General features: G+C 38.5%; 3 protein-coding genes across 3 annotated transcripts; 1 reads left to right on the top strand and 2 right to left on the bottom strand.

Moving 5' to 3' along the window:
- Window positions 1–5,234: 5,234 nt before the first annotated feature.
- Window positions 5,235–6,328, bottom strand: LOC149941305 (cerebellin-2-like). Its single transcript, XM_090178233.1, has 3 exons — window positions 6,002–6,328; window positions 5,734–5,947; window positions 5,235–5,661 (listed from the first exon to the last, which is right to left on the bottom strand). The coding sequence occupies exons 1-3, from the start codon at window positions 6,152–6,154 to the stop codon at window positions 5,294–5,296; spliced, it is 735 nt and encodes a 244-aa protein (XP_090034359.1). The 5' UTR covers window positions 6,155–6,328; the 3' UTR covers window positions 5,235–5,293.
- Window positions 6,329–6,759: 431 nt separating this feature from the next.
- On the bottom strand, window positions 6,760–8,301 carry LOC149941304 (uncharacterized). The gene is made up of 2 exons (XM_090178234.1): window positions 7,981–8,301; window positions 6,760–7,266 (listed from the first exon to the last, which is right to left on the bottom strand). Exons 1-2 carry the CDS (start codon window positions 8,284–8,286, stop codon window positions 6,871–6,873), a joined length of 702 nt encoding a protein of 233 aa, XP_090034360.1. The 5' UTR covers window positions 8,287–8,301; the 3' UTR covers window positions 6,760–6,870.
- A 3,417-nt stretch (window positions 8,302–11,718) lies between these two features.
- LOC149941303 (uncharacterized) lies at window positions 11,719–19,408 on the top strand. The gene is made up of 3 exons (XM_090179452.1): window positions 11,719–11,744; window positions 18,394–18,782; window positions 18,861–19,408. Exons 1-3 carry the CDS (start codon window positions 11,719–11,721, stop codon window positions 19,229–19,231), a joined length of 786 nt encoding a protein of 261 aa, XP_090035578.1. The 3' UTR covers window positions 19,232–19,408.
- Window positions 19,409–25,619: the final 6,211 nt, after the last annotated feature.

The following is a 25,619-nucleotide window of genomic DNA, read 5'->3' as shown; positions in this document are numbered from 1 at the left end:
ATATTGCGGGAGAGGTTCAATAAATGTTTTTTTTTTCATGTTTTATTCGGGATTGTACCGTGTGGAACAAATTCAGTCCGCTCGTCCACCTGATTAATCAGGGCGAGATATGTGTAACGGCCACGCCAACGGGGGACAGGGGTGGGGACACCCGTGGCGGAAGTATTCCGACCACCCGTTGGGGGATTGGTGGTCGTCCTCACACGGCCATCCACAAACTCTGCCTCCCAGACGCTTGGGATGACAGGAGTACGCCACTACTCCCGGCGGTTCAATTAATGTTCCGCCAAATAGATCGATTCCCAAATTGCTAACTGGGAAACAATCATTTAGAGCGAAAACCAAATGGCTTCAATTTTAATGCTTTCACTTTTACGGGATAGCGGAAATTTAAAATATTCTCTTTAGTAGACATATACTCTGATTTTATAACAATAATTTAAAATGCCAACACCGTTAACACATTCAAATAGTAATACAAAATTACATTTCTTGGTAAAAATAATACCATTTATATGAAATACGGGATGCTTTATATGTATGTACTTAATTATTTATTTACAAATGAAGTCGATAAAACTATCAAAAACTAAACGATTCAGATTATGAACCGGTACCTTTTAAGAATAGTTGATTTTATAAAATAACAAGTTGGCAAGCCAAAATTACCTCTCCTCGGAAGAATTGTCCCTAGTGGTATTAATTTCTCGAGATAACCCTTAAAGATATATCTCCGCAATTTAGAGTTCTTTTTTAAAAATGATATCCCAGTTCTATCCCGCCCGGTATAAAATTTAATTATAATTAGAATAATTGAGACGAAACGACCAATTTTAATTTATTCAGAATATCATAAGTTAAGTAGTTACAACAGTGAGTTAGACGTACTAGAACAATGCACAATTGAATTACACCCTTTTTACAGTACAAGTTTATCAGTTGAATATAATACGAAGCAAATTTTAATGAAAGAAATATCTAACGACCGTTCGCTTTTTGAATTATAATTTTAACGGAATCGGGCCGATTATAATTAAACGATAGTTTATCGAAATTTTGTTAAAAGAATATTCCCTAAGGCCGCGCGATAAATTTACGAGAATAATTTCCCGTCGCCGTTATATCGCAAATTTAGTTGATTCGGGATTGCCAGAACTTTAATGTTGTGGGCGAGTGATTAGAAATAAAATGGCAACCAGAATTATGCAAAATTATAAATGTTTATTTTTATTCAGAACAGTCTATGTAACGTTCTAGATTTAACTTTCATCAATAACCCAACAATATATATCCCTCCTACGTAATTGTGCAGAACTGGTACTCAAGTGTCCAAGACTAGATTTGTCTTAGTTCATCGTGATTGAAAAATAAATCAAAACACATTTACACTTAAGTAAATATCATAAATTATACTGAGTAATTTTAACTAAATTCAAACTACCTTACTCTAAACTCTTGATAATTTCAAGGGTATAATTAGGTTATTCCAATTCAAAAAAAAACAATCAATTTTATCTTACAGCTGACTTGAGTTAGTTCACAATTACTTAACACTTTCAGTCTTAAACACGCACTGTTCATACACTTAAGTCCATTCGCTCACGTTCCAAACGCGAAACACAATTTAACTCTTTCCTTGACCGAAGACCGAACATACTAATTAAAACCGCAAAGTTACCTCATAACTTTTGACCGACACCACGACCCCGTCTTGTAGTAGTTCGTCTGACCGCCAAGAACTAAGAAAGACTAATCTTCCATATTGACGGCAACGGCTTTATATACGTTTATTTGATGTTTTTTAGTCCCGTCAAGATTTGACTAAAGTTCGAAAAATTGAAGAGATTATATTTTTTACCCGGTTTGATTGATAGTTCTCCACACGGTGGCGCTATATTATTACTTTTATAAAGTTTCCGCGGGAGTTTTGAATAATTATCCTTTTTCTAAGCGTTATTAAAAGGTAATAAACCCGCCTTATCATAATGCTTTCTTTACTTTTTATATTCCTAAAGGAAGTCAATGGCTCGGCGGTAAACTATCTGCATTGTAACGATGCAACCCGAGTTCAATTCCTGAACACGATCAAATAAAGTAAAATACTCAGATATTAAATTAAATATAATATTAATATAATTTATTAATATAATTTATAAATATAATATTAATATAATTTATAAATATAATTTATAAATATAATATTAATATAATTTATAAATATAATATTAATATAATTTATAAATATAATATTAATATAATTTATAAATATAATATTAATATAATTTATAAATATAATATTAATATAATTTATAAATATAATATTAATATAATTTATAAATATAATATTAATATAATTTATAAATATAATATTAATATAATTTATAAATATAATATTAATATAATTTATAAATATAATATTAATATAATTTATAAATATAATATTAATATAATTTATAAATATAATATTAATATAATTTATAAATATAATATTAATATAATTTATAAATATTTAATTAAATATAAGATTAATAAAATTTATAAACATTTAATTAAATATAAGATTAATATAATTTATAAATATTTCATTAAATATAAGATTAATATAATTTATAAATATTTCATTAAATATAAGATTAATATAATTTATAAATATTTAAAATGATGTAGAATAAATTATAGTACCTAACGTTATAGCTTTGTAAATGACATTCGCCAAAGCTGTTTTTTAGAAAAACACCGTAACTTAACAAGCGTTGGTGGCTGAGTGGTTAGAGTAAATCTTTTGCACAAGGCAGACCAGGGTTCGATTCCCGGCCGGCGCTAATAAATCGCAAATTGGTACTAAGACGAATACCGTGTACAATTGGTGGAAACCCTGCCATTGGACGTTGAGAGGTAGCATTACACTCAGCACTCGGTCCGTCCCAAAGTCTTTAAGAAGAAGTTGGAGATAAAACGCTCGTACAAACACAACAGACTCAACATCCACAACCATCATAACACAGACACACCACAATCTCTACACCCACAACCGACATAACACGAACTAAACATACACAACCATCAAAACACAAACGCAACAAACTCAACACTCACAACCGTCATAACACGAATTCAACATTCACAACCTACGCATAAACATTACAAAAACGTAATACACCAAACCATCACGACGGTGAGCGAAAAAACACCATCCAAACCAAACCGTTAACGCTCACCGTCAAACGGTGGTTTTGCCAAACCTTCAAGAAACTGCGAACGCAGAGATTTCGAGAAACTGCGTACGCAACGATTAACCTTTGCACGGAAAATGCGAACGCGTTCGCAGGGCAGACACACAGACAGACACGGTGATTGTATAACCCCTCCTAGGGGACTTTGTGGTGGTCTTGACCAACTTGTTAAAATGTTGCTCTTACGTCACAAGACACAGCTTTATTAGTATATTTTGCGGACGAGCGATTTGCACGCGCGCTAAAAAAACCTTTATTCCTCGCGACTGTAGCGCGCGCTAGTAGGCTTGTGAAAGTAAGAGGCTGTGACGTAAGAGCAACATTTAAACAAGAACGCCACGTTAGTTTATAAAAAGAACTATTGACGGCTTTTAAAATTCATTTTGCGCGTGAAAATACCTCTACATGTTATGGTCAAAAAAGCACGCAAAGAAGGCTGTGTGCCCAAGACATGTCACTGTAGTGTCGCGCGCTAAAACGTCATTTAAAAATCCGTCCATTCTTGCTTTGGTTCAAGGTTCTTACAAGCGGCACATAGGCTTTGGTTAGGTTAAGCGTCCTTGATGACGTCAAATAGAGAAAGCTAATAGGAAATTGTGTGACTTTGACGTCATCACGCCGCTTTACAACACGACTCCGTACCTTTTCTTTATGACTTAAAGTTGTATAGAGTGATAAAATAAGCGAATAAGTAGAAAAGTCCATAATGAAAAAGGATAAAAAAGCTAAACACTAAACACAACTCTCCCCTATCCGGCTTTCCGTTGCTACGCAACGCGTTTTGAAATTTTTAATGTTTAGGCTTAGTTTATCTCTTTTCGGAGTAATAGTCAGAAGCCAAATTTCCCGTACGGTATACTGATGAGTGCCAAATAGGACGAAACTGGTCTACCGTCTACCTTTGGAATTTCTGGCTATTTTATTTTAATTTATTTCATTTAGTTTTTAACTAGGAGCAACAAACACAAGGAGAACGCAGCTAGCCTTTAAACACGCTAACGAAGGGTTGTGTACGAATTTAATTGGACGAGCGTCACGAGCCTTTACGCTGAACGTTTTACCGGCGGGGGGAAGACAATTTCCGAATTTCCCCCTTCCGACGGCAGCAGGCGCTAAAGCGTGTAGCCAATGAAAAATGTACGCAAGAAAATCCACGACTTTTGACGGGTTGCGTTCTCCTTGTGTGGGGTGTTGTGTTTGTTGCTCCTAGGTTTTTAATTATTGTCAATTTCAGTGGCTACGCGAGCTTGAGTGCGAATTCCGTAAGCGGCGAGGTAATATTTTATCTGTGGGTGCTGTTATTGGAAAATTGCGAAATTAAAAGACGGAAGACGACTAAGGCCATCTATTGAGCAGATGATGAAGTTACTCGGATGTTTATTGATGTTAAATGCTGACCGCTTTAGTTGTCTCAGGTAGCCGGGAGTAGTGGCTCACTCCTGTAATCCCAGGCGTCCGGGAGGCAGAGTTTGTGGAAGGCCGTGTGAGGACGACTACCAATCCCCCAACGGGTGGTCGGGATACTTCCGCCACGGGTGTCCCCACCCCTGTCCCCACGTATCCCCCCGTTGGCGTGGCCGTTACACATATCTCACCCTGATTAATCAGTTATTGTGTGTGTTCTGGTGTCTAAGGCCTCGGGTCGACACCGATGTTTGTGTATCTCAAAAAAAAAAAAAAAGTTGTCTCAGGTAGCATTGATTTCGAGTGTAGATATATTGAAATTATAAACTGCCTGCACTAGAAAATGGACAGAAAACTCTAGGGGAAACTTGTAGGAGGTGCAGGCTGCGCACACAAAGGTAAGTCTCCACTTCTAAAAGTGCCCTCTACACGTTATGGGGCGCTGTCTTAACCTCTCTAATTATTTCACTTTCACAATGGAAATATCTATTGTAAATTGAATTTTCAGTGAAAATATGTTGTTTTAAATAAAACTTAGCAAGCACTATTTATTTTTTAATTTGAAGATCCTATGTCCTCTAAATAAGGATAAGCAAAGCAAATAACAGAGATTTATTTTCAATTAAAATATATTACATAACAGAAGTGGTTGTTTTTTATTGTTTCAACAGCTCAAATATTTTATCATCTTGATCCACCTGGCCGAGGTTTTCAATGACGGATTCCGGAACTTTAATGGTTGAACCAACTGAGGTTCTGGTCGCATTCCGATTGCCAGATCTTAACACGATTCCGGAGCCAACTCCACCTCCGGAGTATCCGGGTCTACGGTTAACTTCACCCTCGTAATGACCGAAAGATCCGCCGTTGTACCCGCCTCTGTGAGAGCCGCTTCCACCATCGTTCGGGTTCTCGTCAAATCCGTCGCAAGAAATCAAAAATCCGGAGAAACTGGTGTAATATAGTTGGCCTCTCGTGAACTCGTAGATGCTTCCTTCTTCAATGTACAGGTACACAATATCTCCTTTTTTTTTCACCATAAATTACGGTTAATATCTAAGCGCATACTTAAAGTAATGTTATAAAAGAGTCTTACCGGGTAAGAGGTACAAAACGGTACTCGTAGACGCCGAACTGTAACCCACTTGGTTACTAAATGCGGCGACCACCGGCGTCCTGTTTTTGCGAAGGGTCACTCTGTACGCTTGGTTATTATCCGAAATGGCCGTAAACGTGAAGAAATATAATCCGGGCCTGTTGGCCGTGAAAGTTCCGAAACGGGCTTTGAAGTCGGCTTTCACATTTGTCACCTGAGAAAGTTCTCATTAGGACGCCTTATTTTCTAGAGAAGCCATTCCACTTACCTGATTTTTAAAAGCCACGTAAGGCCCATTCCGATATCCGTTAATCGCCGTAAATGCGACGCAGGCGGAACTGCTATTTACGAAACACAACGTTAAATAAACCGCTAGAAGTAACCCCAAAATCCATCCTTGACGGTCCATAGTTTTTTGCATCTTATTTCTTAGCTAGACACAGCTAGTAAAAACTTTCTCTTTCAATCGAGGTTTATATAGACACGGCAGAAACCTCTTTCCCCACATTTCCAGTCCCAGAATTTTGCCATTGGCCCTTTTTTTCCTCCTAGTTTAAACATCTTAAGTATACATTTGGAAAAAAAATTACAATACCAAATAAGGTACTCGCGAAACCATCTATTCAAATAATGGTATGACGCAACCAATCGAGTACTTGGATTTTTTTCTCATAAAGCTTTCCTTTAACTTGCGTCTATTTTAATTAATTGCCGTTTGTTTCATTCACAAACTGTCAATTAAGATTTATCTTGTTCATTTTTAATTCTTTCGTGTCATGGTGCAGTTGCGTTATTTATCCTCATATTATTCTTCCGTAAAATAAAACTTGAAAAACGTCATTTTTAGAGAAGGCTTTTTTATATCGCTGAAGTACGCGAAATCGAATTATCCACTTGACAGGTGTAGAGATTTTTACCTATTCGCGATTCAATTAGGTAGAGGTTTTAAATAATAGGGTCAAGAGGTACTCGAAAGGGAAACTTTCTACCGCGAAATTCAAGCTCAACAAAGAACGCAAAACGTACTCGCGGGCAAAAAACCCTTTATTTCTAAACATACGCAAATATAGAAATAACGTTAAAATATAACACGAAGTTAAATATAGATCGATTTGTAAAATTGAAATGTCCCAAAAGCTATCGAGTGTCAATTTCGTTCAGTCTCTCGAAGATGCGATCTTCGTCGTCTTGGACACGGTTGAAGCGTTGAGTGAAATTAGTGTCGCCAAGCGCAGTCGCCTCCAAGGTCTCGTTATTTACCATTCCTCCATTTGTCACGTCGTCCAAGGCCCTGCCAAGTAGGCTACTGAAGAACCCCGTCGATTCGGATGGCGTGTCGAATAGTTTGTAGCCGCTGAAACTCGTGAAAGATCTGTAAGCCACCGAAGACTCGTAGATAGTCCCGTCCTCGACGAAAGCGTACACCACGTCCCCGGGCTTCAGGTCAATGATGCTGGTCAAGGTGAAGGACTTGAAACCCACGTCGTCGGCGAATCCGGTAACTATTGGTCGCCGGTTTTTCCTCAGAGATACCTGGATAAACGAAAATTCTGTCAGTAAAAAGATGTTTGTAATATGCTTGAGCTGAACGGGTATTTAGACTGGATTTCACCGGGGTAACAACGCCAAGACTGTGACCGTTAACTTTAATAATTTACGTTGGGCTTAAAGGCTCGTTTTCAATAGGGCATAGTATTAGGCCTTACCGAGATTTTAAATAGTGCAAGGACTAAGTCTCCGTTTCCACTAACGGTGCGTCACTCAACTTTCAGACATACATTTATCGTCGTGGCGTTTTATTTCCATAGCGCCCGTCATAACGTATTTCTCTTTAAGCTGGTTTCACACTCGACGGATAATATGCCGGAAAGACGATGATAATAAACGCCGAGCTGAAAATTGATTCCCATTCGATATACCGCTAACGTTCAACTTTACGCTGCTAATATTCCGTCGAGTGTGAAATCAGCTTTACGCGCGTGAAAACAATAGTTGATTTTATAAAATGTCTTTACGCTTGCCCAACTTGTTGAAATGTTGCCCTGGAATAGTTCAGCCAATGCCTAAGAATGAGTTCATAAACTCTTTAGTGGGAGAGAAAACGGATCCAGAGCTGAAGCGGGGAGGCAACATTTCAACAAGATGGCCAAGGTTATTTTATAAAAAGAACTATTGTACGTCCCAAAGTTGAATGACGGGCTAGTGGAAACCAAGCGTTAAAGAGAAAATTAATCTTAAGGGAAATACTTTAAGGCTTTTGTTCTTGTCCGAGAGGGCAGTGAAGGTGAAGTAGTAGATTCCCGAAACGGAAGTTCTGAACGTTCCCAAGTCTTGAATGATGTCGGCGCCCATGTTCGTGACAACAGTCCTGTATCCGACGTAAGGAGGGTTGATGAAACCCGACGTTAGCGTGAATGCTACGTTCTTCTTGAGCCCGGATTCGGCGCACCACACTGTCACCGCTAATATTGATGTAAATATTACGCAACTAATTACTTTGTTTTCCATTATGACCAATCGGGCTGTTTTCCTCGCGACCAAATGACCGATCATAAATTTTAACTACACCTTTTATTAGAAATAAATTCGCCACTTAATGATTATCCAAAAATAAACGATAAATGTATCAATACGTATTTTTTTTAACGTACGATATAAAAAGATATTTTTTTAAATGAAGAAATGTAATATGATTGAAAAAAATGGTTTTAATCTGAAAAAAAATAGTGTTAAATCTTAAATTGTTTTAAAAAAAATTTCTGGTTTGAAGTCCGAAGTCGAATAGATCTTAAAAGAAATTGATTTGAAAAAATTCAACGGTTATATTGTGTAAATTGGCGCGTGCTTGCTCGGAAGGGATAATCTTATTGGCTAAGACAAATGCGGATAAATATTGCTAAGCCCACGTGATTCTATTTTATTATCAGAATAAATAATTACACGTGCGACGAAAAAATGGGCGATATCATCGAGATTCACGCGTTTTTAATTTAAAAACCCTTCCTTTTGACGGTTTTTATTTTGGAGTGAATAATTTCTTTTAGCGTCTATTTTCCATTTTAAAACCTTTTTTGAAGTTGCACTGGAGCAGTGGTGTAGCTAAAATCTTCGCGGGTTTTCTAGCGTAAACTTAATCTGTCTATTATAATTCTATTAACGGAAAAGTTGGTTAACGGGCCCCGACGCTCCTATATAGGTTTTTAAAGATGATTTAAGTAGCTTTGAGACTAGCTTATAATTAGCGTCTTTCCGTCTTGAAGAAGCCTCAGTGCTGATACGCGCGGAATTCCGAAATTGCCTTAATTAAGCCTAAACCATTCCCAATGGTCTCGCGATTAAAATTATAAACTTTCTGTAAGTTTTCCTGGAAGAGGGGTGCATACTTGAAAGACGAAAACGGTCTCCCTTTGAAGTTGATTTGAGAATTTCATTTCAATCTCCTATATATAATTAAGCGCCTTTCGTTTTTGAGGAAAAGGCAAAACTCTAGCTTTCGCGGACACGCACGCTAGCCCTAATAATTCCAATTAAAATATGATGGAGGCGAATTTACCTTCGGAAGATTATTTTGAAAGCGGAGGTAAGTTAAATACCCCAATTCGTTCTTTTAAAATGGTTCTTCTTTGAAAATGGTAGATGTTTGTCTCTAAGGGAAAGATGGAAAGGTCAAGTTGTTTTCGGGTTTCGTCATAGTCAACCTCTACTTCAAAACTTCATTTGTTTTTAAGCAAATACACAAATTTATTTTTGTTTTTATCTTCCGCAACTTAGGGAGCGCCAAAATGGGCGATCGGAAAATTGAACTTTCGGAAATGCTCAATTATTCTTTCATCAAGTACTTAATCATAGCAAGTGTTCATTCATCAAGTACGTAATCGTAGCTTGTTCATTCTTCAAGTACGTAATCGTAGCTTGTTCATTCTTCAAGTACGTAATCGTAGCTTGTTCATTCTTCAAGTACGTAATCGTAGCTTGTTCGTTCATCAAGTACGTAATCGTAGCTTGTTCTTTCATCAAGTACGTAATCGTAGCTTGTTCTTTCATCAAGTACGTAATCGTAGCTTATTCTTTCATCAAGTACGTAATCGTAGCTTATTCTTTCATCAAGTACGTAATCGTAGCTTATTCTTTCATCAAGTACGTAATCGTAGCTTATTCTTTCATCAAGTACGTAATCGTAGCTTATTCTTTCATCAAGTACGTAATCGTAGCTTATTCTTTCATCAAGTACGTAATCGTAGCTTATTCTTTCATCAAGTACGTAATCGTAGCTTATTCTTTCATCAAGTACGTAATCGTAGCTTATTCTTTCATCAAGTACGTAATCGTAGCTTATTCTTTCATCAAGTACGTAATCGTAGCTTATTCTTTCATCAAGTACGTAATCGTAGCTTATTCTTTCATCAAGTACGTAATCGTAGCTTATTCTTTCATCAAGTACGTAATCGTAGCTTATTCTTTCATCAAGTACGTAATCGTAGCTTGTTCTTTCATCAAGTACGTAATCGTAGCTTATTCTTTCATCAAGTACGTAATCGTAGCTTATTCTTTCATCAAGTACGTAATCGTAGCTTATTCTTTCATCAAGTACGTAATCGTAGCTTATTCTTTCATCAAGTACGTAATCGTAGCTTATTCTTTCATCAAGTACGTAATCGTAGCTTATTCTTTCATCAAGTACGTAATCGTAGCTTGTTCTTTCATCAAGTACTTAATCGTAGCTTGTTCATTCGTCAAGTACGTAATCGTAGCTTGTTCTTTCATCAAGTACTTAATCGTAGCTTGTTCTTTCATCAAGTACGTAATCGTAGCTTGTTCATTCATCAAGTACGTAATCGTAGCTTGTTCATTCATCAAGTACGTAATCGTAGCTTGTTCATTCATCAAGTACATAATCGTAGCTTGTTCATTCATCAAGTACGTAATCGTAGCTTGTTCATTCATCAAGTACGTAATCGTAGCTTGTTCATTCATCAAGTACGTAATCGTAGCTTGTTCATTCATCAAGTACGTAATCGTAGCTTGTTCTTTCATCAAGTACGTAATCGTAGCTTGTTCATTCATCAATTAGTTAAGCGTAGCTTGTTCATTCATCAATTAGTTAAGCGTAGCTTGTTCATTCATCAAGTACGTAATCGTAGCTTGTTCATTCTACAAGTACGTAATCGTAGCTGGTTCATTCATCAAGTACGTAATCGTAGCTGGTTCATTCATCAAGTACGTAATCGTAGCTGGTTCATTCATCAAGTACGTAATCGTAGCTTGTTCTTTCATCAAGTACGTAATCGTAGCTGGTTCATTCTTCAATTACGTAAGCGTAGCTTGTTCTTTCATCAAGTACGTAATCGTAGCTGGTTCATTCATCAAGTACGTATTCGTAGCTGGTTCATTCATCAAGTACGTAATCGTAGCTTGTTCTTTCATCAAGTACTTAATAGTAGCTTGTTCATTCGTCAAGTACGTAATCGTAGCTTGTTCATTCATCAAGTACTTAATCGTAGCTTGTTCATTCATCAAGTACGTAATCGTAGCTTGTTCATTCATCAAGTACGTAATCGTAGCTTGTTCATTCATCAAGTACTTAATCGTAGCTTGTTCTTTCATCAAGTACGTAATCGTAGCTTGTTCATTCATCAAGTACGTAATCGTAGCTTGTTCATTCATCAAGTACGTAATCGTAGCTTGTTCATTCATCAAGTACGTAATCGTAGCTTGTTCATTCATCAAGTACGTAATCGTAGCTTGTTCATTCATCAAGTACGTAATCGTAGCTTGTTCTTTCAACAAGTACTTAATATTAGCTTGGTCGTTCATCAATTAGATAAGCGTAACTTTGTCGTTCATCAATTAGTTAAGCGTAGCTTGATCGTTCATCAATTACTTAAGCGTAGCTTGATCGTTCATCAATTACTTAAGCGTAGCTTGGTGGTTCATCTATTAGTTAAACGTAGCTTTGTCGTTTATTAAGTATTCAAGCATAACGTGATGTTTCTTATTGGAAATATACACAGGTAGGTTTTCTGTTTTATTTTATGCAAATGTATACATCAACTTACCGTCAAATGTTATTTAATTATAATTAATTATTATAGAAATATTAAAGCCAATTTCAAACCTTTATACGGAAATAAATGTCCGAATGAAATTTCGAGAGAATTCGTTCTCTTTCTTTGTGAATTACAAAAGCGATCCTGGATAAAAGTTGGTTAAGAATTTGGAAAATGTGGACCTACGTTTTCGCAATCCGCAATTAGGCGCAATTAATTCGCGAGAAGGCCATTCTCGGAGGCTTGAATAGAACATTAATTATCCCAATCGTTCCCCATCTTCATTTAGTCCCGGGCCAGATTCTTACGGTGCAAAGCGCCAAGAAAGACTTTATTTGCTCTTTCATGATTAACACCCGCTCACAGTACCCTTTCTGCAGTTTGACCGTTCATTTGGCGCTCACGTCAATTACGGGGTTGACGCCGAAAGCTTAATCACACTTTCCCTTCCCCGTTAATTGCCCTAATTAACTGACCATTTTCTTTATCTTTCCTCATCCCTCACGAGCGCGATATGACGGAGAAGAGCTTAATTCCGTTGCTTTATTGGCGTATCAAGATTGTTATGATAGCAACGTTTTTGCCGCTCTTATTATTTTTTTTGTAAGAGTGTTAGAAAAGCTTTGGTCCCATTCGACCGAATGCGTTATTTTGGTGTCCCATTCGACCGGAAAAAGCCCAAATGTGCGATTTTTAATTAAATATATTTTTGATCCTATTCGACCCAACCTAACCAGACCTAAAAATATTCGGTCGAATGGGAAGGCTATTTTTCGATTGAATGGGACCTTTCAATTTTCCAGCAAATTGGGCTGGAATAATTAAATTTTTCGGTTGAATGGGATTTCGGTCGAAAAGGAAGATACCATAGAAACGACACTCTTATCTTTAGATTTTAGGTCTAACGACAGATAAGCCCAAATTGTTCCTTATGGCTCGCCTATCTTGTTTCCCCTCGGAACGAAAGTCTTTAAGAAGTACGGACGGAAATTGTTTTCCGGAATCCATTCTCGTCATCCAACTTCCGGTTTGGGATAGACTTTTTCTCAACACCTTGGCGATAATAATGCATTAGCTAAAGCGACCTTTCTGTTTCTTAATGTTTCTAACAGCGGGGGTTCTTGGAACCTTTTTATTTTCGGTTGTAGCGCCCATTCAATGTTAATAATAGCACCCTCACTAAAGTAGTCTGGCTTGTCGCAATTTCCCGAAACATTTTTATGATTGATTACTGTACGAGGAATGGTTCTTTTCTCGAATCTTTTTATTTCCCTCCCAACTAATGTTTTTTTTTATAATCTTTGAATTTAATGGTTATATACTGACTGTATCCGAGTAGATATTATTAGACTATAATTATCTTATTTAAATCTTAACTGGTGATTTATTATCGGCCTAAATTCCGCGTTGGCGTATATTTCGGATGAGGGTGGGAGCAATGAAAATATAGAGATTATTGGACAAGCGCGTTGGGAATTGTTGTTGTCGCGCTTGTCGTAACAGAAATCCCCCCTCTCCCTCCCTTCCGTAGCAGGTGTCTCGTATCAACAAGACACAACGGCGCTTTCTGGGGAAAGGTCTCCGTCCTCGAACTTCGGTTTCATCTTGCACTCTTCTCCGACGTACGTAAGTCTCTCGTAAACCCGAAACGCGAAGCCGGATAATCGCCTTTTCTCGAGACGAACTTTCTTTTAAACAGCGCGTTTACGCTCTCTGAACTCTCGCCCGATATTCGAGTTTCTGGGTATCGCGACTTCCTCCGCGAAGATTGAATTTCTGCTAAGGTAGGACCGGTTTGTTTTCCACGCAAGTTGCCAAAACATCTCCCTTTTTTTCTTATATAAGATTCAGCGAACACTTTCTTTCACAAATATTTTGTAATAGTCTTCGGCGCGTGGTCGTGTTTGAGATCCATTCTCTCAACCGGAAGTACCATTTCGCTCTAATGGATTTTGTCACTTTAATCTCGCTTTTTTAATGACGTCCGCGAAAACGGCGCCGGGTGCGCCTAATAAATATTAGATGGCTAAGCAAACAATCTGACAACTAAAAAAAACTATCAATATCTCTCCGCGCTCGAAGAATGAGGGATTGGAGAGCTTCGGCTTATCGCTCCCTCTGCCGTTCGAGAAATTAGCCTAGCTCCTCCCGCAGTGCAAAATATCTCAGCCTGCGCATTCGGAAATGCCAAAAGTGGCAAAATAAAAAGGCCACTTCGAGTATACCGTCGTTCTAACATTTTTAAAGCCGGATGTTTTGCCGCAAAATTGCGTCTCGGGGAGCGAACCTTGCAGCTCCTGGTCGGTCGCGTTACGTATATAAAGTTGCGAATGACGGTTTTTTCCTTTTAAGTAAGGCTTACGCCTTGCGAGTTTCCGTCACTGATGTGTAAAGCAAACGGTAATCTTGTAGGGAAAGGTCTCGAAGGTTTTCCATAAATGTCTTCTGGTCGCGTTATCCGCTACGATAATCTTTTACGAGTACCGAGATTCTCCGAGCGCCTTTAAAAAAACGCCGAGATAGTTTTGGAAGATTTTATTCCGGGGTCAAATGACTAGACACCCTTAAGGTACAGATGGCGTAGGTGGACGAGTGAATTGCCGGTTTAAGGTCAAAGTGGGATCGCTATGTCCTCCAATGATAAGCGCTTCAGTAAAATCACCAAGAAGTAATATATCCGACAGCCAGAACCTGCAAGTTACTGTTTATTTGGTGTTTGTTGAAATAATGGAAACTTCAAGTGTTTCCTTTTAACCAGGTAGCTTTTTTTGACATATTAAAGCTTAGCAAAAACACGACGTTCTGTTTGCGGGTGAAAAGTTTCCATTATTTCAACAAGCACCAAATAAACAGTAACTTTCAGGTCTTGACTGTCGGGTATCTTACTTCTTGGCGATTTCCTTGAAGAGGTTTTATCGAAGCGCCTATTGTTGTTGCTACTTTTATTCGCTTCTCCAATGGATAAAATAGCGCTGTAGACAATAAATTCCTCGCATTTTCTAGCGGTAATCGAATAAACCTGAAAAAAAATCCCTCCGAAAATCTACCTACGCTATTTTATCTGAAAAATGTAATAATCAGCTACAAGGATTGAAATATAGCGTTTTCTGCCGAATAAGCGTATTTTGTAAACAGAGTTCTTTGGATATTCTTTCGCTCGATTGAGTTTAGACGCGGACTTTATATTTTGGAAGCGATGAAAATCGCTTTACGGTGCCTAGTAAACTATCCTTTAAAAGAGGGAGGTATATGTCGATAAAAAATACTTTTACTCGAAGTTCGCTAAAACAAAGAGAAATATCGTCCTTTTTATATACGCGGCGGGAAATGTGCCCTTTGGCCTCGAGATGGCAATCTACGGGCCACGAGTCACGCGTTTTTTGGCGTCGCCACCAGTACCGAGTGGCTTCTTTGCTTTTCAAATTGGATAAAACTCGGGGAAAGAAACGCAAACATTATCGAAAGCCCGAATATACTTTCTCTACTTATATCGTGACGAGGTTTGAAGAACGTCTCGTTTTGGTTTAATTTACGTAGAGCGGCACCCTAATCTCTAGCTTTCCTAGTAACTGACTTCCGAAACGCGTCCGCTAGCAGTTAGTGGATGCCTCGGTGGGTTGCGTCAACGGAAAGACAAGTCCGAAACGGATGCGTTGTTGCTATCGCCATTATTACAATCGTCGTCCAAATTTGCCTTTCGAAAGGCAGTTACACTGTGGCTCTCTACTGACGACTCTCTATGAAATCCCTAAAGTCATTTAGTACCAGGTCAAGCGTTTTTAATTTTAATTTTAATTTGAATTTAATTATTATTATTTTATTTTTATTTTTTATTGTTAAAATATTTCTAGTTCCCTTCTGTATTACCCTCTGTCGGATTACATATAAGCCTACTGTGGCTTTGTAGTCTTTGTATATTTAAATAAATAAATAAATAAATAAATAAATATACATTTTCCCTCGATATAAGGCTTAAGGCTGGTTCACACGGGCAGTGTTTTCCTGATTTTCTCTATTTTCTCGTTTTACCACCTTTTCCCGTTGTTCTGGCGCACGGGAAAACGACTGTACTAACGGACAAAATTTAACGGATTTTTCGGCCGTCAGCGCTGCCGGTAAACGAGAAAACGGAGAAAAAAATGTTGAAATATCTCTACTTTATTTTCCCGGTTTTTGAAGCTCTTTGAGTGCGACTAATCAGCGAACGTTTCGATGTCACGTGATATAAGGAGCGATTTTGAAAGTCTTTAAAAGTAGGCTTAAGAATTTTTGCGTCTACCACGTGACAGCATAACGCTCGCTGACTGGTCGAGCCCAACGCCCGTCAAAAAAAAGGTTATCCGTTTCCTCGTTCCCCGGCAGCGCTCGCTGTGATAAAATCCGGCAAATTTTGTCCGTGTGTACAGTCGTGTTCCTGCGCGCCAGAACCACGGTAAAAGGCGGTAAAACTAGAAAATATAGAAAACGAGGAAAACACTGCCCGTGTGAACCAGGCTTAAGTCGAATCGATCCGACGTTTTCCAGAAACTAAAAATATCTTTAGTGTTGGAATTTTTGGGAATCCTTTTTGAATTTTTTAGTCGTTGTCGCGACGGGTGTCGGGTGCGAGAAGATAAGTGGATGGTTTTGCGCGCTCGAGTGAGCCTCGGATTTAGATCAGATGCTGATAAAATAGCGGGGGTTCTTTTCTATTACCGAAATAGAAGCTCCATTATACGATTGCATCGCGCCGTGCCAAAACTCCAAACCCGTTCTGCAAATGTCCAACAAGAAAGCCATCTTATCCCGTTACCTGGTACCGCGGTTAAAAGTCGGGACGGGGGTAAAGTATATTCTCCGAATCACCCTTCGTTTCAAGTTAGCGAATGGTCCGATTAAGGCTGAGATGGTCGAGATGAACAAAGGGTTCCGAGGCCGTCTCTTACTTTCCTCCGTTCCATTGATTTTTGCCCGTTTCCGGACGTCGATCTTCCCCGATAATAGAGTGGACGCGTATCCAGCCTCTGCCGATCCGGACGGCTTCCTTCGCCCTCTTCTCGCGTTACTGGCTTCCCATTGTTCCGCCCGAAGAAAACTGGAAGAGAGATGGCTTAGCTTCGCGGTATGATCGTTTAAAATTGACTGCGCAGTTCCAAGGCTCCCGATATACGCGCCGTTTCGAGAGCAAATATTATTGCTTTTAAATCGCCCCGTCATTTTCTTTGACAGCGGAGTAGCGAAGCTAGGGGGTTATACAATTACCTACCCTGACATTTTAACGGGATACCCTAAGCCCTTTAAATGTAAAAAATTAATAAATAAGCGAAAACGTTTTTTTTGGGGGGGGGGGATTAACTTTTAAATTACTGAAAAATCTATAGAAAATAATTATGTAGAAATTTAAATTTTGAAAAAAAAAAAACATGGGTCGCCTCTTATATTTGACATACTTTACCCAAAATTACAGGCGCCGCCACGGTACCTTAAACAGTCCGTCCCCGTTGATCAACTGCTGTTGATTCAATTAAAAAATGTATACCAGTTTATAAAGATATTGTGTTTATGATTTTAAGTGTTTAAACGATTACTGAAACGTGGTAAAAATCTTTATGCTCCAAAGTATGGTAGGTCAAAAATAGACCAAAACGCTTGTAGAAGTGTTCCAATCACCGAATGAATGAAATTTTTTTTCACCGAATTCCTTTTCTAACAGGAAGGAGCAAAGTTCATAGGTTATATTTACGTATTTTTATTTTTAAATTTAATAATATTTATATAGGGTGCGAGCTCCTAATTCGGGACACTTTTTGTAAAACGCTTTTAGAAATACATATTCAACATAAACCTGGGAAATAAAAGGTTTAACGTAAAGACAAACTCTTTACTGAGAAGTAAACGAAATTTCAAACGGCTCACACGAAAATTGAATTTATTAGAAGACGAACAATAAGGAGGCGTACTTTCCTTCATTGAAAATCAACAAAAATAAATGACATGGCACTACAGATGGTTTGGGGAATAAGCTTTAGTTAAAATTTTATTCAGTTTACAAATAAACTGGTATGCGGATAAGAAAAATTAGATAATTTACTATTAAAATAACATTTAAGGCGCCTATTATTGGTACAAATCTTCATCAATCCAATGGAAGTAGAAAAAAACGGTATGCTGAGTCCAATTCGGGACGCCCTCTATCGTCGTGGCCTTTCGGTTGATGAATACCTAAAATTTTATATCACTGAAAAATTATTACAATTAAAAAACAAATTTTACTTTAATAAAAAATGTGTGCGTTAGAAATTAATTTTGAAGTTCAGTTAAAACATTTATATTTATATAACATATATAAGAAACTAGACAGAAATTACAAGAAAATAGAAAGAATTTAGAAGAAAATAGAAATATATTAAATGAACAGACAAAAAGACTAGAAAAACCAAATAGCCCAGACCGAAGTAAACTAGAAGTAGAAGACCGAAGCAGTAGCGGCCCCATCAAGTTTTTCTGGTGGTGCGAGATCTCATTGTGGCGCCGTCTTGTGGGCAAAAGTTATTGGTCCCGTCGTCCCGATCCCGTTTCGGCGCCCCACCTATGACGGCGCCCGGTGCGGTCGCACCGTTCGCACCGCCCTAAGGCCGGTGCTGGACCGAAGTAAAGTAGAAGTAGAAGACCGAAGTAAAGTAGAAGTAGAAGACCGAAGTAAAGTAGAAGTAGAAGACCGAAGTAAAGTAGAAGTAGAAGACCGAAGTAAAGTAGAAGTAGAAGACCGAAGTGAAGTAGAAGACCGAAGTAAAGTAGAAGTAGAAGACCGAAGTAAAGTAGAAGTAGAAGACCGAAGTAAAGTAGAAGTAGAAGACCGAAGTAAAGTAGAAGTAGAAGACCGAAGTAAAGTAGAAGTAGAAGACCGAAGTAAAGTAGAAGTAGAAGACCGAAGTAAAGTAGAAGTAGAAGACCGAAGTGAAGTAGAAGACCGAAGTAAAGTAGAAGTAGAAGACCGAAGTAAAGTAGAAGTAGAAGACCGAAGTAAAGTAGAAGTAGAAGACCGAAGTAAAGTAGAAGTAGAAGACCGAAGTAAAGTAGAAGTAGAAGACCGAAGTAAAGTAGAAGTAGAAGACCGAAGTAAACTAGAAGTAGAAGACCGAAGTAAAGTAGAAGTAGAAGACCGAAGTAAAGTAGAAGTAGAAGACCGAAGTAAACTAGAAGTAGAAGACCGAAGTAAAGTAGAAGTAGAAGACCGAAGTAAAGTAGAAGTAGAAGACCGAAGTAAAGTAGAAGTAGAAGACCGAAGTAAAGTAGAAGTAGAAGACCGAAGTAAACTAGAAGTAGAAGACCGAAGTAAACTAGAAGTAGAAGACCGAAGTAAACTAGAAAAGAGAAATAAAGTAGAAGACCGAAGTAAACTAAATAAAAGAGGTAAATTAGGAGAGAGAAAGAGGCTAGGAGAGAAAAAGCGGATAGAAGAAGAAAAATAAGAAACCAGATGAGGGAAAAAAATCTGAAGCAACATCGAAAATAGTTGAAGGGAAAGAACCAAATGGTTAAGGGAAAAAACGTCAAAATGACGAAACGGTGAATGAGATCATGCCAAAACTGAATAGGCCTAGGCCTACCACTAGCCTTAAAAAAAAGTACGTTGTCCCATACAAAAGGAAAGATAATATCTAATTTTCACTATATTTCTTAAAATTATAATAATATTTTAGTTGTTTTATTCAAAATAAAGTTTATGCAGTCATTTTATTATTTATTTAAATTAATATAGGGTAATAATCTTTTTTTACCATCTTGACTACTCTCAACCCAAACTGACCATTTTTGACCATGTTGATCACTACCATCGCAAACTGACCATTTTTGACCATCTTAGCCACTCACAACCCAAACTGACCATTGTGAACCTTCTTGACCACTCCTACCCAAAATTTACCATTTTTGACCACTCCTACCCCTAATTGACCATTTTTGACCATCTTGACCACTCCCGGTTCAAACTGGCCAGTTTTGTTCATTTGAACCAATTTTCACTTTGAAAGACCGTTTTTACCTATGTTTCACATATGCATGACAACGTCAAAATTTCATGATTGATGTCCATGAAATTTCCGTATAAAATTCCATAAGGAATATCTGAATTCCATCCGCTGTGTCCCGAATTAGGATCCTTTGTCCCCCTACATACGTTGTTATTTGGGCTCTCATTTTAAATTGAAATGTTTTTCTTACGAAATATAAACATTATTACACCAAGAAGCATTTATCGTCGATCCTCAAAGTATTAATTTACCAAAAACATCACGTGTTTAAAAGAAAAATGCCTTATTGTAAAAAGTGTCCCGAATTAGGAGCTCGCACCCTAATATACAGGGTGTTTCAAAAGGTTATGCAAAAATTTTAAGGAGTTGCAGGAGGTGAATTGATAAGTATGCCAGTTTTTTCCCATTTTCCTACGATGAGTGAAAAGAGCACCAGGGAGCTTCAAAGGGTGGCCTACTAGCCCCTGGAAGTAGGCTGCAATATTTTAAATTACCTTAATTCAGTATCTTGGTCAAGCTCTGCTTTTCTAAAGACCTAGGCTTAATAAGTGACGGACGGGAGCGGAAGAGATCGAGGGAACGCGTTTTCTGATTGGCTGAAGCTTTTTATCGCCAAGGTGTGGACGTCAAAAAATAGAACATTCGCTAGATACCGCGGAGACGCGATTTTAGCGGCGAATTTGAAAAAAATCGCGAATTTTCAGCGCGAAGATTGTTTTTTTTTTCGCTAACAAGGAGACTACCCGAGGTGGTTATCTCCGATTTCGTTCAAACTCTGGTGGTAAGTAGACCTTCATGTAACTTGAAAAATCCTAAAGGGAATTTATGCAATGGGCAGCGGTTTTGTCATGGCAACGAAAAATGTTTTTGACAACATAAAATAGAAATTTTCCCATTGAAAATAACATGGGATTTGGACCGATTCCAAGGGTCCCGTCCCCCCTGTGAAAAATTTTACAAAATTTAAAAAAGTTTAAAATACCAAAATTATATAAAAAAAATGTTAAAAATTGACGAAAAAAATCAAATTGATCAATTTGAACCAAATGAGTGAAAATGAACCGATATGGCTTAAATAGGAAAAATTCCATTTTATGTTGTCAAAAACATTTTTCGTTGCCATGGTGAGCTTTATGTGCGCTGCCGGCTTAACCTCGTCTAAAGTGAAAGGTCACCGGGCTCATCATCTTCGTCACTGCAGGCACCGGGCTCAACATCCATTTCTATTTCTAACAAGGAGAGTACCCGAGTTGTTTATTGCCGATTTTGTTCAAAGTCGGGCGTAATGTAGACCTATATGAGATATGAAATTTCCCAAAAGGAGACGTTGCACTACCCACTCGATTTGCCATGGCAACCGAAAATGTTTTTGACCACTTAAAACAAAAATAAGATTTTTTTCCTTATTTTACCCAAAAAATGTTCCAATTTACCAAACTTTTATGAAATTTACCTAATTGTGGTCCAAATTACCCATTTCGTTATTTCAACATTTTTTAAAACCGATAAAATACCATGTTTTTATTAAATGTAGATTTTTTTGTTATAAGTGGTCAAAAACATTTTCGGTTGCCATGACAAATCGAATGGGTAGTGCAACGTCTCTTTTTGGGAAATTTAATATCTCATATAGGTCTACATTTCGCCCGACTTTGAACAAAATCGGCAATAAACACCTCGGGTACTCTCCTTATAAGTGGCCCGGCTTAAATTGGCTTCTGTCAAGGAAGTCTGTGTAAGATTCGAAACTCTTTGAAATTCCGTTAGTAGAGATACATTCTCATCGCGCAATGCGACGGATGATGAAGTGTTAGGCCGTTCTTTCCGTACAAACTTTGTCCAAAAAGCTCGCAGCCATAGGTACAAAGGTACCGCGTCTCTCAAAGATTCTTCCATTTGCTTATTTGCGCCCTGGATTTTTCTGGAGGCCAAAAGTTTGACCACGTATTTTTCTTTCAAGAATTCTTTTTGAAATGGTTGAAGTTGGGTGGGATAACTCGTTTGGGAGTTTCTGGCTTTACGAAGGTTTCTGTTTGCGTCTTTTCTCGCCGCGCACCGCTGTTCAAGGTGAAGCGTATAGTTCCATCTCGCTCTAAGCTCGTGCTTTTATCATCTTTTCTTTCCCGGTACGCGCTTTTCAAAATAGCAAGCCGTATAATTCTCGTTAAAAGCTTACAGTTTTTTGTTTAAATTTAAAATTCTGGAAATAACACTTTAGGCGAAGAGTATAAATTATTCTTCCCGACACGTTAAAACTATTCCTTTTAATTTTCAACTTTGGAGGACAATAGTCACACTCCCCCCTAAGCGATAATCTCGTTAAAATCTTTAAAAGGGTGTCAGGGAAACTAAACCCCGCGTACATTTATTTTCTACTTTCACGGTTGTCAAATTCGAGTCGGGGGGGGGGGTAAATAGGGGGGAGGATTAAACTAAATGGAAATCTGAAAATGAAGTGTCGCCCAGTCTTTTTTCAGCGTGTAAAATAAGTGACAACCACCCGGGTTAAATAATAATAACGATACAATTTCCTCCCGCAGTTGGAAAAAATAAGTTTATTTTTTTTTCTCGGGAGAGCGTTTATTCCTACAGCGTGCACGAAATTCTCGTTCTTTTTGTCTTTAAACTTCTCTTTTCTTTATTACTGTCAATTTAAAACCGACGAAAAAATGTAGCGCTCCCAGGCCAATCTTGATGGTCCGGTTTTTAAGCCTCGCCAACTTCTCTTCCGCCAGCGCCCGACACGCCGGAAAAACGGCATCTATAGAGCGTGACAAGGGTATTTCGATACTAGAGAACCACCCACCCCAGTCCGCCACCTTCCAAACCGCCCCGCGAAGGACTGACGCGACAGAGAAAGTTTTGGCGGGGGTGGCCGATGATGTCAAATCTATACTATGGATCTCAAGGCCTCGCTTATACTTCAGGGCTTACGTCAAAAATAAGATTACGACACAGCCTTTAATGGTCTCTTGTACGTAATAGTTGATTTTATAAAATAAAAAGTGGTCTTGCCCAACTTGTTAAAATGTTGCTCTTACGTCACAAGATACAGCTTTATTAGTATATTTTGCGCACGAGCGATTTGCACGCGCGCTAAAAAAACCTTTATTCCTAACGACTGTAGCGCGTGCTAGTAGGCTTGTGAAAGTAAGAGACTGTGACGTAAGAGCAACATTTAAATAAGAAGGCCAAGTTAGTTTATAAAAAGAACTATTGGCTTCGTTACGATGTAGAGGCGCTCAAATTGCGCAATATTATATAAACCTTAGTAGGATCATAAGTAACATATAAACTTAAGTGTTACACGTTCTATTATCCTTAGGCTTTTTTATTTATAATTGTAGTCATCGTAGTAATCACAACGTGGCTAAGGACTAACACAGTGGCGTAGGAACGGGGGGTACGGGGGTACAATGTACCCCCCTCGAAATTGGAGGGCGTTAACCGTTTTGCGGGCTCTAGGCAAAGACTTCTAACGGGGTCCCAATGTTGCATTTTTTCCCTACATTAACGGGTTGTTATAAGTCTTTGGAACTGCCAGGTAACGATGCCCGAAAAATATAGCGTTCCAGACTTTTCCGCGGAGCAGCCAAGGCACGGTTGCCACATTTTTTCACAATCAAATTCCCTGACTTTTCCAGGTTTTCCCGGACCATCTCCGGAGATTTTCCCTGACTTATTTTGTGCCAACATTTTGTAATTTTTAACCTATATTTTAGTAAAAGTTTCCTATTTGCAACCGAAATTACATTCCCTTACATTTCCCTGATTTTCATACTCATATTCAAATTTCCTAACTTTTCCAGGAATTCTAGGTTTTCCACGTACCGTGGCAACCGTGCAAGGGCAACAGAAAATTGACACGTTTTCGAAAGTAAAAATAACTCTTAATTTAAGAAAATAATGATGAATTATTGATTGATTCGGCAAATAAATTTGACTCTCATAAACGCACTCTTCTTGTCCTCAAATTAGTTATTTTCGAAATTATTTAGTGTTATACTTATGTCTATTACGTTACTCGTGGTAGGGTAACAGTTTCAAATAGGGCACTTTGAATCGATCGAAGCCCCTCTTTTTGCAAAAACCTAATTAGACTCTCCCACTTTTCCAATAAGAATGAAAATCGTATTTCCATTAGGAATAAAAATTACAATATCTCTCTTATTCAATTGGTCATTTTTCTTTTCTTCTCAAATCAATATCCAATTTAGCGGGTGTTTCTGATTCAATAGGTGGAGATTTCTGGTCTTAATTTCCAGGTCTTGTTAAAACAATTACTTTCAGCTAGGAGCAACAAACACAAGGAGAACGCGGCTAGCCTTTAAACACGCTAACGCGGTGTTGTGTACAAATTTCATTGGACGAACCTTTACACTGAATGTTTTACGGGCGGGGGGAATATAATTTCCGAATTTTCCCCTTCCGACGGCCACAGGCGCTAAAGCGTCTAACCAATGAAAAATGTACGCGAGAAAATGCACGACTTTTGACGGGTTGCGTTATCCTTGTGTGGGGTGCTGTGTTTGTTGCTCCTAGCTTTCAGTGTCTTTTTTGTCATGCCATGGTATATCAAAATTAAATACAATTCAGGACATTAATTCTTCAGTTATTTAAACACCAAAAACCACAGTCTTAATCCTTACGCTTTAATGAGTTTTAACTAGGGCGTATCCAGGATTTTATATCGATTGAGGTTCAACATTACCGTTTTGTACGTTCCATGACACTTAAAAATGATGTTAAGTTTTTCACCCGTTCGGTTAATTTCGGGGGAAGGTTGAACCTCCAAACTCCCTCCCCTTAATTACGCCCTTGGGTCTTGAAATATCCAGATAAACGAGACTTTCGTAAGAGTAACAGAATCGAATATTAGATGTCGTCACGCGTGTCTAAGTTGGCTGTAGCAACAGCGAATCAATCATCTTTGTTTGACCAAGTTATTCCTCTTTCTGTATAAACGAGAGTGGCTTATCGTGAGGTAATGCCCTGTACGCGTAGGTGAAAAAGTCAGACCCATTTATATTAGAAGCCCATTTAGAATGGAACTCGCGTTTATAAGAGGATCCTGTATCGCGGGATAAGCGGCGGAGATAAAAAATACAGTCCACGCGCGGCAGATCAGTTTTCATTGCCGTCAAGGTCAAATGCCCTCGCTTAGATGTACCGTCCTTGGGAGATTCTAAGCGAGACGTCCCGCCTTTTTCCTAACCACCAGGCCTACGTTTTGGTAATACAGATTTTACCACGCGCTGCTCATCCTCTTCTAAGGGATCCTTGGTTCATATCGCGGTTATTAATCTCTTTCTCCGTTCGATTCTTCTAGCTCTCTCTCTCTCTCTCTCTCTCTCTCTCTCTCTCTCTCTCTCTCTCTCTCTCTCTCTCTCTCTCTCTCTCTCTCTCTCTCTCTCTCTCTCTCTCTCTCTCTCTCTCTCTCTCTCTCTCTCTCTCTCTCTCTCTCTCTCTCTCTCGCTCACTAGTGGAGGGGTTGAATATAAGCTAGGATTGGATTTGGGAAGTTTGCCCATACTTTTGGGGCTCCATTCCCCCAAAAAGAAAACTGGAGTCTCTCTCAAAGATGGGTGAAAGTGGAGAAGAGGTTAGCTTCTGGAAAAGATAAAACAGAAACGGGGCTGCCTAAAAACTCGGCCAGGAATCGATGGGTTGATCTGCGCAACCGCTATAACTTTGGTTCCGGAGAGTAACGGACGGGGGGGGGGGGCGGTGGAACGAAGCTAACCTGGCGAAATCGGGGGGGGGGGGGGTGTCGCGCTCAGCCTTGATCGAGGGAGGCTGCGGTATTCCGTTCTCTCCTTCAACCTTG

The sequence above is a fragment of the Leiobunum rupestre genome, chromosome 6, assembly GCF_980474605.1.
Source record: "Leiobunum rupestre chromosome 6, qqLeiRupe1.1.hap1, whole genome shotgun sequence".
NCBI classification, from domain to species: Eukaryota; Metazoa; Arthropoda; class Arachnida; order Opiliones; family Sclerosomatidae; genus Leiobunum; species Leiobunum rupestre.
The sequence above is the reverse complement of the archived record's forward strand: the minus strand, read 5'-3'. Positions and strand labels throughout refer to the sequence as shown.

Coding starts and splice junctions, on each gene's coding strand:
- LOC149941305 (XM_090178233.1), bottom strand. CDS start 6,154: ATGCAAAAAACTATGGACCGTCAAGGATGGATTTTGGGGTTACTTCTA. Junction 5,948..6,001: donor ACGTGGCTTTTAAAAATCAG/GTAAGTGGAATG, acceptor GAACTTTCTCAG/GTGACAAATGTGAAAGCCGA. Junction 5,662..5,733: donor CGTTTTGTACCTCTTACCCG/GTAAGACTCTTT, acceptor TGAAAAAAAAAG/GAGATATTGTGTACCTGTAC.
- LOC149941303 (XM_090179452.1), top strand. CDS start 11,719: ATGTTTCTTATTGGAAATATACACAG. Junction 11,745..18,393: donor CTTATTGGAAATATACACAG/GTAGGTTTTCTG, acceptor CACCGCCCTAAG/GCCGGTGCTGGACCGAAGTA. Junction 18,783..18,860: donor AGTAGAAGTAGAAGACCGAA/GTAAAGTAGAAG, acceptor ACCGAAGTAAAG/TAGAAGTAGAAGACCGAAGT.
- LOC149941304 (XM_090178234.1), bottom strand. CDS start 8,286: ATGATCGGTCATTTGGTCGCGAGGAAAACAGCCCGATTGGTCATAATG. Junction 7,267..7,980: donor ACAAGAACAAAAGCCTTAAA/GTATTTCCCTTA, acceptor TCGTTTATCCAG/GTATCTCTGAGGAAAAACCG.